Source organism: Strix aluco, chromosome 6 (assembly GCF_031877795.1).
Source record: "Strix aluco isolate bStrAlu1 chromosome 6, bStrAlu1.hap1, whole genome shotgun sequence".
Lineage (NCBI taxonomy): Eukaryota > Metazoa > Chordata > Aves > Strigiformes > Strigidae > Strix > Strix aluco.
Genome location: NC_133936.1, coordinates 35,556,670 through 35,571,327, shown reverse-complemented (window position 1 = coordinate 35,571,327; position 14,658 = coordinate 35,556,670). Strand labels below are relative to the sequence as shown.

General features: G+C 38.1%; 1 protein-coding gene across 7 annotated transcripts in view; it reads left to right on the top strand.

Moving 5' to 3' along the window:
- The window catches only part of PMS1 (PMS1 homolog 1, mismatch repair system component), a 48,858-nt gene that overhangs the window by 6,697 nt on the left and 27,503 nt on the right, over positions 1-14,658 (top strand). For 6 of the 7 annotated variants that reach the window (XR_012623867.1, XM_074829618.1, XM_074829617.1 and 3 more), the window contains 4 exons: positions 609-791; positions 2,889-2,991; positions 4,617-4,780; positions 14,381-14,497. Coding sequence is in view for 6 of the 7 variants with exons in the window: in XM_074829618.1 (XP_074685719.1) it covers positions 609-791; positions 2,889-2,991; positions 4,617-4,780; positions 14,381-14,497 (567 nt within the window). In the remaining variant the exon portion in view is untranslated. Of the gene's footprint in view, positions 1-92; positions 226-608; positions 792-2,888; positions 2,992-4,616; positions 4,781-14,380; positions 14,498-14,658 lie in introns of those variants that run through there. The other variant, XM_074829621.1, reaches the window with a different exon arrangement.

Below are 14,658 nucleotides of genomic sequence, written 5' to 3'. Positions count from 1 at the left end.
TAAAGTATTGTACCTTGTAAACAAGGTTTCTTATTTTTGTCCCCCTTCGTGCCTTGCCCCCATTACAATTTCAGCTTCTGTATATTGAGACACAATATAGAGACTGGAAAACTACTGAAGTAGTGAAATCACGTAAATGAAGACTGAAATTGAAGATGGTTCTAAGTGAGGGCCTTCTGACTTTACTGGATGCAGGGTGATTTCAAAAAAATTGATACCAAATAGGTAAGAGAGGTGAAAAGGGGTGAAAAAGTCTTTAGCTTTTCAGCTATAGATCTCTTTCTGAGCTTAAGTTTTGAAAGTTTGGTCATAGTTTTTAAAAAATTTACTTAATTCCCATTTTAATTTTACTGTATTTATATTAACGTGCTATTTTGGAACCACAGGGTATGAATTACAGAGAAACCACCACTTCTCTCCTAATATGTTAGTTGGGTTTTGGTTTGTTTTATTTAAACAGAGACATTTAATGGTTGCTCAGTTTCTCCAAATAAGCAAAACTCCCACTTCTATCTGGATGGCTAGAAGCTGTAACCTTAGCTGCTTTAGACTTGTGTCTTAATTCGCTCAGCCATTCTAGTGCTTCGTTATGTTTTGTTCTTTTTTAGGAGAATTATGGGTTTAACAAAATAGAAGTAAGAGACAATGGCAATGGAATCAAGGTTGCCGATGTTCCAGTTATGGCAATTAAACACTACACCTCAAAAATAAGCTCTTCTGAGGACCTCGAAAGGTTGACAACATACGGTTTCCGTGGGGAAGCTTTGGGTTCTATTTGCTGCATATCAGAGGTGAGCAGTCGCTATAAATGTGTCTAGTCTTTCGTGTTGTGATTTTTGTGTGTGTGTGTTTGTGAAAGTTATATTAAAATATCAGTGCAAAGACTTTAAATTTTTCCAGCGGCCTGCCAGGGATATGTTTTCTGAACAGTTTGGTTTGTGTAGGCTGCCTTTCCCCACTCCTCCCCAGAAGTCATGTCATACGGTTAGGAAGCAGTATGGCTTTCTTGTTAGTGTCAGTCCTGCCTGTCACCCTGGTCACAGCAAAGCTCTCTTTATTTTCCTCAGTCAGAGACAGATTGCTTGGTGTTTCCTTTTCTTTTGTATCAGGATATAGATACATGATTCCTTACACATACATGTATACATACATATTTCATTAGAACACTGGCTTATCTTCTTTCATATTATCAGCAAATACAACATCAAAAAGTATGGCTGAGTTTGCTACTTGAATTAGGGTAAATCAAAATGAGGAACAGCAGATAGTGGCCACGAGAAATCCTTTCAGGGAACTGATGGCCCGCATAGCCACCGTTCCAGTAATTTCTGCCTTGATGTTCTCTAGGTGGTCAGCAGTCATGGGATCTTGCTGGGCTTCATATTGCTCCTTGACATGTATATGACTGCAATTGCACAAGCTGTGTTGTCCATATGAGTAAACAGGCCAGCGAGCAGGTTCCTATCTGAGTTTGATCCATGTGTTTGAGTTAAGAGGACTGACAGTGTACTGGTATTTAGGATTTAACTTGTTGACTGAAAGTCAGTAAGTTTGTTCAAAACCATCTGAAAAGTGTTCAGGCCATTAAGGGCACATCATGTATCTGTTCCATTGTGCTGTGCCTTTCTGTATTCATGCTGCACCGAGGTCAAGTTTTGGATTCTTCTTTCTAAGTCTGCCAAGGATTAGAACCTGCAAGAAGACACTGATACCTGTGTCAAATTGGAACCGTCAACTGTCGAGGGCAGGAGAGATGGTAGAGAGCTTGACTCCCTGGTACCTTAGGCTACATTCACATTGCACTAAGCAGGAGTGGGTTGTGTGTTTGGATGGAGATTTCCAAAGATGCTTTCAAGAGTGTTGGTGTTCAGACAGATGATGACAGACCTCAATCACTGGTTCCTTCTAATGAGTTGTCAAAGCAGGATGCCATCTGTTCTGAGCTTTTAATCAGCTCTGTGGTACATTTCATAAGAGATGGGAGGTGGCCCGAGTGTATGAAGTACTTTACTAGGTATTACTTTAATCCTTGGATCAGTAATTATGTTAATTAAATAGTTTTGGCATTAATTGCATTCTGCCTACCCAAACTGCCCCCTGAAGTTTTAGTTAAGAGGTACTTTACTATTGGCCCTTAAGTAGGTCTGTAATACTGTCATTTCCAATTAATCAATCACTGGTTTTTTCTCTCTAGAGGCATGGCTGAACTGTGAATGATTCATATGAGGCCCTAAAATAAACCAAAATATCCTGAAGCTCTGTATGTGTGATAACCTTTATGGCTTTCAGGTGGTTAAAGTGCAGTTGTTCAAAATGTTGATACCTGAACTCAGGGACCTGTAGTTTTATTGAACTTCTGGTTTATGACTGGTCTTGCTAAAGCCAAGCTGTGTATTACCTTAATAGCTTACAAAACATGCTACTACTGATTGCTAGATATGTTTGGGTGTGGAAAGATAATACACTGTTTGTTTGATAGTACTTGTTATGTTTGTGGAATCTCACATGAATTTAAGAAGTTGTCATAGTATGCCTTCTCTTGTGAAGGATGAAAATGTGAAATTATCGATGGATTTAGTTTTTATTTAACCTGGGTTAGAATAGAAGATATGGGAGTGTGTGTTGTAGGTAGTAGGGATTGCTATGCTTTGTGTATTAGTGTGATAGAAATGCATGGCTTTTAGTTAAATGGATGGAAAAATGAGTAATAATGCAGAATGTTTCTGTGACTGTAAGAAACACCTGTAGAAGAAAAATTTTATAAACTAGTTCAATGTGATTGTGGTGACTAAAACAACAGTGAGAGCGGTAGCAAAGCTTATCTAACTCATTCTGAGCTTTGTGAATCCTTGATTAACATAATTTTCTTTTTAAACCACTCTTTTCAGGTTTTGATCACAACAAAGACAGCTGCTGATGATTTCAGCACTCAGTATGCTTTGGATAGCCATGGGCATATAACTTCTAAAAAGCCTTCCCATCTTGGACAAGGTAAGATACCACTGTTCTGGTGTTGTGCTGTGACATTTCTCTGAGGCTCTATTTGATGTTGAAATACCTGTTCTCTACTTGAAGGCTGAGTATGAAATCTTTGCAGCTGTAAACATTTCTTGCCTTATGTCTGTCAGCTGAGAATGTGTTGTTGTTATCGTAAGAAATAATATGCTTTGGAAGTTGCTTTAGATGTAATTATAAACTAGTTTCTCCTCTGACTCACTTCTTCAAGCTGACAGCAGAAATAAAAGCTATAAAAATTCAATGCCCCAGGTCCAAACAGACTTACTGTGTAAGTATACAAAAGATTTGTTCAGGACCAAAATAATGTTTCTGTACATAGCAAAATCCTTGCTTAAAGCAGGAAGAGTTGCCCTGGTGCTATATGAAGGAGTTGCTGGAAACAGCTTGGCTGCAGGACCAGGCAAAGTCACAGTTCTTTCTAACCTGCAGGAAGGGTGTGTCACTAGAAATCCTTCTGCGTGTTTGTGTGAAAGATTAAAGGTTGCCCTCACCTCAGAGGCGGCCTTAGTGGTTCAGACATGGTGTAGGTTTGGGGTAGCATCTGCTCTGCTTCATGCTCTGCTCAGCTAATTGTTGCTCAGCGAGGACCGTTAAGACCGTGCTGCGTCCTGGCATACACGCTGCAGCCGGTGTGTATTCCCGGAAGAGGTGTGCTCCTTTCTTCTGACAAGGGCGTGCTCCTGAGGAAGCAGTTGCAGCTTTTCAGTAAAGCTCAGCTTTTCCCAGCTGAGCTGCAGCGGCTGGCTGCTTGTCAATATTTGGCAGTGCTCGTACACCAACAGGGAGCTGCCTGCCGACCCGCTCCCTTTCTCCTCAGCGCTAACTGACCACACGAGTCATTAAGCCAGAAGAAGCTGCTGAGGGCTAGTCAGTGGGCAAATACTGAAGAAAGAGCTGAAGCTGAGAACTCTTAATTTTAGCTAATTTTAACCAGGAACTCCAAAGATTTAGACTGTAGTAAAGCCAGAAAGCCTGTGGGTTGCATTGCCTTGTCTTTTGTCAAAATAGTTGAATGACTGACTGAATTCTGTGACATATATTTAATACTTTGCAATATCCTTATGGGCTAGGAATTTATGTGATTATGTTGGTAGTTGAGTATTCCTCCTCTTACTGTGTGCTGTGCCTTGAACAGAGGTATCTGGCTCATGAGGTACTACCCTAAAACAAATGCTTGTGAAGGGCCTTAATGGAGCACAGTGTTCCTTTGCATCCAGATATGTCTGATTAGATTCTAGTCTGTTAATCAGTTTACTAATGAGAGTTAACTTAATATGCACTGAAAGAGTCTTCAGCTTTATTCAGTGCTGATTCTCGCTATTGTCAGTGTGTACAAAAGAAAGGTTAGTGCTACAGTCATAACTCTAAAAGAGGGGAGTTGTGACTCTTGAGGTCTGTAGGTACTGTTTTGGGGAGGGTGACCACTGATTTGGTATATTTCTTCTCATGCTAATACAATCTAATTTAGTGCTAGGGTTTATTTTGTATGCAGCAGCATACAGACAGGTCTCTTCAAGTAAAATTGGAGTTTTCCCAACATCCAGTCAGTGGTATGCTTTCAGTGTAATTTCTCCTTATTTTTTGTCACCTGCTTGCAGGTACTACAGTAACAGTCCTAAAGTTGTTTAAGAATCTTCCTGTAAGAAAGCAATTTTACTCAACAAATAGAAAATGTAAAGAAGAACTGAAAAAAGTCCAAGATCTACTGACAGCGTATGGCATCATAAAACCAGACCTGAGGATAACCTTAACACATAATAAGGTAATACTGAGTTCTTCTCTATCAGCTATCTTAAGGATCAATTTCTGGTGAATTTATGCAGTTCATCTAGTACTTACATAAAGTCTTTAATTCCTAGGAATTTTCTTTCATCATAGGTTTGTTTTGGACTTCCATTTCTTTCTTCCCTTCATAGATGTGTATTTATGATGGTTACAGATTTTGAGCCTAAACTTCTAAAGCTCAGATTGTTTTGGTCTGCTCCAGCAGATGCCTGGTTAGATATATGAAGTATAAAAATTATTTTACATGCTAGTGGTATAAGAATGATTTTATATGCTAGTGTTTAGTAAAGATGGTGGTGGTGTTCTGCAGAGCAAAGAAGTGAGACCTTACTAGGCCAGGGGGCCTGATCAAGTGTTAACCTTAGGCAACTGAAAAAACTCAAAGCTTGACTGGTTAGGCTATCTGGACAGACACTATAGCACTATAGCTTGCTGTATGATTAGTCCTTAGAGCTCAATACATAATGATGGTTTTGTTTAAAAAGGCTAAAAAATTCAAAACAATTTACTATATTGGTGTAAGGAAGAGTAACGTATGTTATAACAACAGGCTTTCGTTGAGCTAGTTGTTTTTTGTTCAGACAAGAGGGAACGGGTTCAGAGGCTGCTTGCAGGCTACTTTGACTTCACAGCATACTGAACAGTAATTATACAACACAGCTACAGAAATGACACCTTGAGCAGTTCTTTACCTGACCCAAATTTAACTAGCTACCTTTATGGGCTGTACTCTTGCTTTTGACACCTCTGAGAGGAAAGCTATGCGAATGAATTTCCAAGTTGCCACAAAGTAGAGAGTGACATCTCGTGGCCAGATCCCTCAGCAATTCTTTTTCTGTTCTAAAATAATTTTGTTTATTGATCTTGCTATTTGGCCTGCTCATTGATCAATTTCAATCAGTTATTCTATTAACCAAGCATTCACACTTCAGTTCCTTTTCAGTGGGAATGATGAATGGCACTGTGCTTTCTTGAAATGACAACAGATTGCCCATCCTTTTCTGGAACTGTAGAACATGATCTGATTATATTTATGTATGTCTAAATATCAAAGTGTAGATACCCTGAAAAAAAAAAAGCCAACCTTGTGGCTACAGAATTAGTATTCCAAAGCTGAGAAAGTGTAGCTACTCTCAGTCTTACTTCATTGGGACTACAGAAAGTTTGAAACCAGAGATCTCAGGGGTGTGAACTTCTTAGATTTTTAAGCTCCTTGACATATCTAGCAGTGGTTCACAGAAAAACTAACTTCTTCTTGGTGTTTTTTTTTCTCTCTGACAAGTTGCAAAAGATTTTTTTTTTTAATAGTATTTCGATTTCATCCCCTTTGATTAGACTATAACATATCTTGGTTTTCTTTTTTCTCTGCTTGTTTTAATACAATGTCAATAATGTGCCAGAAGTTGATCACATGTTTTTTTCACATACTTACTGCAAAAATGGTGTAGAGAGTGGTGTGATAAGTAGCTATTGCATGTTGGTTTTGACTACCTATCCTATTAGCTACAGAGGTAAATTCTTCAATATACAACTTGAGTGGGTAAAATAATCAGTACAAATGCTATCTGCAGGCAGAATTATTCATTATAATGACAGAGATGGTGCTGATTTTTTAGGATCTTCATTATGCACTGCCAACCTTATGTTCATTTAATTTAGTTAGAAAAAAAGAAAACAAACTGCTCAAATGTTTCAACACGAGAGGTCGCTCAGTAGCTGTTGCTGAGCAGGGAGAATTAAAGTCTTAAGAAATCCTGCAGAAGGTATAGTCTGTCTCTGTGCATGTGTAAATGGTTTGAAATAGTCTGAAAATGTTAAAAAACTTTGAATGCAGATGCCCATGTTTCTACTGCTGTTGTCATTCTTTGAAAAATAAGAAATTACCTATTGCATCATACCTTTTAAGAAATTTGAAATTCTGAAATTCCAATGCATAACAACTTTCAGCAGATCTGTGTGCTTCTGTTTTACCATAATATCACAGAACGTGATTTTCATAAGTTCTTTTTACTTCGCATGCTAAGTATTATTGTCACTAAAATTACTAATTCAGATCAGAAGGGTTTTTTCTGATAGTGATTCTACAGTATATCAGTACTAGAATAATACTCCACTGAATAGGGTTGTCTGTATTTTTTTTTTTTTTTTGTGGTGGCTGTTATATTTCTGTTTGAAATGTACTAGGAGAAAGAATCAACTTCTTAGAATGGCTTTATTTTTCATGTAGCTCATAGATTATATATTAGTTTTTAAAAATTGTATGTGCAATTATTCAGAGGAGTTCCTAGAATCCCAAATTCTTGGGGCTGAGCCAATACTTTCTGTTGCAATGGAAGAAGATACACGTCAGGAGTAAGATCAGGTTCCAAGGCTTAAAAGAGCAAGAAGGTAGCAGAGATGAGGTATTACAGAAGAGGACGAGGAAAGATGGGTCAAAAGAATGGAAAGGGTGGTAACTGAAAGAAGTGTAAATGAAAGTTTTCAAAGAAATCTTCAAAATAAATGACAAAACCAAATCATTAAAAAAAACGTCACAAATAAAATCCCCACAAAGACAGTCTTTAAAGTCCTGTATTTTATAAGCAATTAAAGAAGAATGGAAGAAAGCATAGCCCTAGCTTTACAGGGGAAAAATGTAAGGAGGCTGAAACATTCATAGAAGTGTCTGAGCGTAGGCATCTGAAAATGGTTGCCTAACTGATTCTAGCAGAAACTTATTTTGGCAAGTCAGGCCTCTTACTGAGCTGTTGAATATATATATATGTTTTTAGGATGCACACTACATTGCATGTTCTCGTTCTACTGTTTGTTTTTAAAGGTGTATGTCTTGTGTTTCTGAATGAAATTTTCAGAAATTTTTCCTGTTGTTGTGCCACATTTCTTATCTGTGTTAGTTTGGAAAATATTACCGTTAGGTGTCTGATTTCTGTGAAGAGCCACAATGCTCTTCCTACCTTTAGGTCGTTTTTTAGTAAGTAAGAAAATAGATACCCTTTTATCAGTCATCCTAGGGTTCGTTTATTGTAGCTAGGAAATACTTAGTTGCTCTTTCTGCTCAGAATGTTTTGTTTGCATTAGCAATAAATAATGAATCACTTTGCAGATCAAGCCTTGAAATACTATTGCTATTTTGACAACTTGGATTAGCTAGTGCTCCTTCTTTTTATGAAGGTTTATCCTGCCAAGACATTCTTTGAATACTGATAATGTTGATCCTCTTGCCAGTATGGTTATGTTAGAAAGAGGTATTTTTCTTCTTTCATCACCATGTTCCTTGAAAGCATATTGAATAATGAGACAGCCAAATGGAAATAATTTACATGAGTATTCAGCAAGTATATTTAAAGTTAACATTATCTGAAGGCGTGCTAAGAACATTCCAAAGTCAGCTACCGCTTAAACCGCATCAAACTCTTCAGCCTGAAATGCCATGTTCTAGACACCTATGAGCTCTGGCTGTATTTTTCCTGAGGTGGTGTAGGTCTCTTTCCTGGAACAACAGTTTTCACACTCTTCACTGTTTAACACCAGTAGCCCTTGACTCAGTCTTACAAGCCACTGATGTTCAAGAAGCGCCTTTGTGTGTGGAAAGGCTGATGATACAGAATACTTATTTCTGTTCTAGTTGCCTTTCTTCCAGAAACACCAAAATGAGAGCAGATACCCAATAACTATACCTGTTTTAACAATTTCAGATATAATAGGGCTAAACAAATTATGGCAACAGGTGGTTTAGGTGATGCCTATCAGCAGGTCATACCATACACAACTGGTCCCATGTCTTGTGCAAAGCACAGGTGGGCCATAAGTAGACTCAATAAATTTTCCAGTTCCTGTTTAGCAAAAATCTGCATAGGGGAATGTTTTTTTCCAGCGTTTTTTTTGTGCATAATATTTTGAAGCCTTGTTCACACCCAGTTCTGCCTAGAACTATGTCTTGTTTGTTTCTTGAGAGAGTCATGGCTCAGAATTTCTGGATGCAAGAGGTCCACTTTAAAGCTATTATTATAACTGTGGGTGGTATTCTTCCCCAAACCCCCTTTGTGGTTGTGGTTCATGTTGACCTAAAGGATACCATCTTCATTTTTTTTTTTCTTTACAGTAATTCTCCTCTTATTTCCAAAATTGGATAATCTCAACCTACAGTCTGTATCCAATAGTCCAAAACCAGTTTGTTTTCTGTGTCTGAGTCCTCTGTAATAAGTGTGGGTTTTTTGAGATGGAGGTAAGTGCGTTAGGGTAAATTTATCATTTTTTCATAATGGGATTATATTTTGCTTTCTTTCATTGTGCTTCCAAGTTCTACTGTAGCTGCATGTTGAAAAAAAATCTGCATTGAGCAGAAACAGCAGCACATAAGCTCTTTCTTGAGTTGGAAAGGCTACTCAGTTTAATGTAATGATGATAAATTAAGTCCTTCCCTAATCTGCGTGTCTTAAAATATAAAGAGGAATTATGATTAAGAATCTGCAGTGCTCTGCAGCCAACATGCTTTCATGCTGACCTGGAATATAGCTCAGTCTTTACTTCCATTCGTTGTTCAGTGGCTTTGCTGAGAAAGCCAAACAGAGAGTTAATTATGGTGGTTTTTGTGCTGAGGACACCTGTCCACTAGGAAATGCGCTGAGAACCTCCACTCAATTTACATCAGCCAGAGAACAGCTGCCAGATGGTAACTACTTTTGGTCACTACCAACCTGGTTGAATTTGAACTGGTGACCTAGAGGTGAAATGCTTTATATCCTATTACTAATTCCTTGAGGTTTCCAGTTTCTCATCCATCACTTTTTTCAAATGACAGCACAGTATATGTCTGAAATCTCAAAACAATTACTGTTTCACATATGCAGTGTGTGTTGCAGAATCTGAGATGTGCCTTTAGCTCTTGCAAGGCTTTTGCACTCACTTCGTATTCTTAAATGTTAGCAGAAAAAGGATATTTCCAAAGCTGCCTGGGATTTTTCCCTCTTCCTTACCAGTGTACTTTGTGAAAGTTAGGCATGTTATTTTTGTTAAGTACTCTTTTGCAAAACACTTTTAAACCTCCCTTTATTTAAACAGAATTCACTGTGTTGATGTACATCCTGTAAATGACAGTTTAGGATTAGAGAGTGTGTTTTTTGATAGTAGTTTAATTGTTTGGGAACTTTTATTTTTTTTTCTTCTGCTGTGGAAGTGGAGTTTCTCTAAACACCCACAGCTGAACGTGTGTGGTTAAAGCAGCCAAAAAACTTACAACTCTCTCTAGTCTGTAATTCTTGAAAGGCTCTGAAAACACATGTTACCAGATGAAGGTCTCTGGCTCCTCGTAATATCTGTTAGCTCCTCTTCTAACTTACCTTGCAGCTCCCAAATCCAAGTATTTCTCCCCTGCATGATGCTCAAGAAAGCCTTTTCATTGAGAGGGTGCTCTCGTATCACAAAAGGGAAATCTGAGCAAGAAACATGTTGGAATTTGTAGGATGAACAGTGGCTGTGGAACATTACTGTCTTTCAACAAATCCCCTTGATAGCTGTCATGTCTGATGCCCATGGGATAGACAGGTATGTCAGCTGCATCTGATGAGGGGAAAAACTGTGCCTTAAGTTTCCCTATTGCATACCTCCGCTGGTAGTTGTCTCACCATCACTTATGAAATGGATGGACAACGGATTCCTCAGGGGCAACTATAAAATGTATGGGGAAAATAATCATGATTATGTAGAGAGTTGTGTTGTTTTTCTTTAAGCTAAATTGAAAAACTGCTGTGACTTCTGTTTTCAAGGGAAGATTCTGTAAGAGCTCTCTTTCAGTAAGATAACTTTCCATTGGCTTTAAAACAAGACACCAGTTATGGCATGGAGATGATAAACAACATGAACACTTTTCAAGGCTGGGTTTTTAAAGAATGTGGTTAAGACTTTATCTTGATCTCTTCTTGATCTTAGCTGATAGACTTTCTTCACTGCAGAGAATGTGCCAGCCCTTGCAGCTGGATATCTGTGCATCATAAGCAAAAGAGATTATATACATCGTACAAGGTGATGTCTTTTTGTTTCCCTTGGGCTCAGTTCAAACTTTGGGTATTGCTGCCTGGCTTTGTTCCTGTTTTTATACTCTTAACAGGTCAGCAGCGATGTTTTCAGTTATGTTGGAGCCTAATAAACTACTAGGTTTTAAGAAAAGCTAAGGAACATGCTGGCCCAAAGAGTTAACTATCTGCAGTGAGATCTGAGATGACTTTTACACCCTCAAACTTTATTATAGGATAAATAACATGATTATCACAAAACAAATAAAGAAAATAGATGGTTTCTGGGTACTAAAAGTCCACTTCATTAAGTTACTGCCATTATGTAGTAATGAGATAAACAATATGAATCTGTTTAGCTTATTGCACTGAAACAGCCAAAGTCAGCAACAACATCCAGTCCCCAGCTCTAATTAACATTTTTCTTTTGTCTCTGATTGCAAATCATTGTGGCTGCTAAGTTCTAGAATATGAAGGATAGTTAGGGATGAGGAGTGGCTGTGTTTTTTCTCTGTCATTCCATGGTGTCTTTGAGGAGACAAATAATGAGCAGCTCTTATTCTCCTTGGTGCCATATACCAGGGACCCAGTGGGAAGAGGTTGCATATTCTTTCTCCACTCTTTACGCATTTTTTCAAGGAATCCTTCTGGGCTATGTGTATGCATCCTGAAATAACAGAGATGCCTGCTCCATGTGTGCATGTACGTTGTTGGTTGTCATCCTCCACAAAAGTATGTGTATGCATATGTCCTAGGGCTGGACAGGGGTGGAGAAATACATACAGACATACACACACATATTTATCTTCCATATATGTGCAGTACATTTTATATACCTTATGACATTTTGTAAGATCTAGATCATGTAGTCCCCTTCAATGAAACAGGGAGGGAGGTGGGATATATTTGACTAGCTCTAGCAAAACCTAAGATGGGCCATATGTAATAATATATCTTTGAGTAGGCTGTTTCTGCAGTGTCATCATACTGACTAGAGTCAGATTCTTCCTTGGCTCATCCTGGACACCCGCTTTATATGACCTAGAAAAAAAATATGGGGGGTGTGTGTGGGTGTGTATTTTTAGCTAAACTAAAGGGTATAAGCAAGGTTAAAAAAATAGGGTATTGCGGGAACCTCATCGAAACAGGCACTTTCTAAAATAAATTAAATGGAACAGGAATTGTTTCTTTGTGGACTTTTTAATGCCTGTTGATACGTCTGGAGAGTCTAGAAAAATAATTTTCTTTAGATTATCAGCTATTCCGATGTTGCTTCATAATGTGCAGTCAGGGCTAAAAATGAACATACAGTCCATTCTGTGTTTATATAGTATACAAATTTAAGAGTGGCCTGGCCTCTTTAGTATGTAGGCTTTAATTTAACCTACCCCTAAACTTCTGTCTGTAGTTCTGAGTATTAATATTTGATAAATGTATGACTAGTTAAAAAATACCCCTGAACTTATTAACAATATCTACTTTTATTAAGTTTGCGTTTAATAAGTTGTCATTTTCCACAGCTTTCTTAAAACCACCTTACTGAAGTGATCTTTCCCAGTCCCGAGTTTCAGCTATTCAGCAGGTCAAGCAGTGTAATAACCTTGCATTAATCAGCAGCTAAGATTTATATCTGTACCTGTGGCATCACACTAGTAACCCAAAATAAACAGCATGATGTTTACGTTAGTCATGTAACAAGTGTCTTTCTCAGGTTGGTCACATGCATTTAATTTAAAATATATCCAGTAAAGAAAAAATTGCTTGGCACTTTGTGTTTCCATTTTAAGTAATCAATTTTAAAATAGAAGCAGTACAGGATATGTTTTATAAGAGGAGCTCTAAAGAAGAGGACAAATTCTTTCGTCACTCTGAAATGTCTTTGAGGAGATTTACAGCAGGTGTAGAGGAGAGAGGCTGAGAGGCAGCATGCTTTGGGCAGCCCCAAGCTATCCTTTGCCGCTGCCTGCTGCCAAAGGACAGTGGGCACTCTTCCTGCCAGAGCTGTGGACACCCAGCCCATGTCTCTGCTTGCTTGTTTATCCTTCTCCCCTTTTTGTATTTGCTGCCCTCCCCAATGTAAATTGTCCTTTATGTTTGAGGGGTTCACTCTGGCTGTAGGATGACTGAGCTGTTATCCAGCATGTACAAAAGGGCTGTCAGGCTGGTGTCTAGATTCAGCCAGGACTAAAAAGCCCCACTTCACAAATGCTGCAGAGCATACATGGAAATGCAAAATTAAAGATTTGGGGAATAGTTTTAGGCTCAACAGTCTCAAAGCTTTACAATTCCACCTGTCCTGGAGGAAAGGAATATCGTTTTACAGGAGCACCGTGTTCTTCTGTGGAATTCACCCCTCAAGGCCAGCAAATATTCCACTGGACAGGTGGAATTTTAAGGCTATGTATTGCATTTCTTGAGATTGGTGAGTGTGTATTCTTTGTTCGCTTACCATGCTTTCACATAACATCCTGTACCAGAATACTGTGAACTCGTTTTGAATTTACTGGACACCTAGCACCTACTTAAAACATCAATTTTAAACAGCAATGTAACATCAGATTTAAAATGCAACTTGCTGCATTTTTTTTCCTTTTGTGTTTGAATGTTGCACATTGAAATACACTCAGTCAGCCAACAGTGACAGAAATAGATATAAAGTGGATCTGACTCTAGCAGTCTCAGTTGCCTAGAAGCAGAAAGCCAACTAAGCAAAATATTTTTCTTGTTGATACACAGCAATAAAAGTCAGCAGATTCAGAGTTAAATTTGTGTCTGTTTAGTGTAGGACTTCTCATTAGTGAGAGACAAAGTTTCACCTCCCAGAGTAGCTGATACTTTCTGTATATGTAAGTGGACTTGACAGGTTAACTTCTGATGCAAGTTGCAGTTCATACTGCCTTGCTGTATTTATTAAATCTTTGCAATAGTACTGGAAGATATGTAGCTAATATCCTTTTAACTTAGAAAGTTTTCATTAGACAAGCAGCTGCTTTCCTTATACTTCCTTAGAACTTCTTTCCTTTCTAAATAGCAGGCTTGTCATAGACCTGGAGTATCAGGTTAAGAGCTATGAATGGACATCTAATAGCTTGATTTCTAGCAAAACAGCCTGCCTCTTCAGTATAAGTATCAAAAGTGTTGCAGTGTCTGCCTTCAAATGTTGACCACCATGCCAGAGACATGTCATAAACCTTCAATTTATTTACTTGGTAAAAACACAAAGCCTACTGCTATATATTTAAGAGAAGAAGTAGTATTTTTATTGATTTGTTTTTAACAATTGCTTCAGGTGTAGAAGTCCAGATTAGCTGTGTAACATCCATAAATACAAGCGTTGCTTAATTTTCCAATCGCTACGAGTCTAAATAAGTAATACAATACGAGAAGACATGCCAAAAAGTACCATATCGTGTGTGTGTTAACACTGAAAGTTGTGAATGTAAGAGGGTCAAAGTACAGAATGTTACATATACAGTATGTGTGCAGTTGCATATGCATGTTCATAGACATGACTTGAGTTCAACAAATATAATGTCAAAAATTTGACTCTGTGCCATTTGTTTCAGGCAGTTATTTGGCAGAAGACGAGGGTGTCAGATCACAAAATGGCCTGTATGTCAGTTCTGGGAACAGCCGTTATGGGCAGTATGGTACCTTTTCAACACTGCTGTGAAGATCCTGAGGTGAGTTTAAGCTTCCTTCTCCCAAATCCACTTAAAGCCTGTCAATGAAGAGAGCTAAAACAATATTCAAAAAGAAGGAGAATTTGAAAATGAAATACTATCTCCAGATTGACATCCAATTAATGCATTTGATTCTATTACTGTCCTCTCTGCAAAATTAA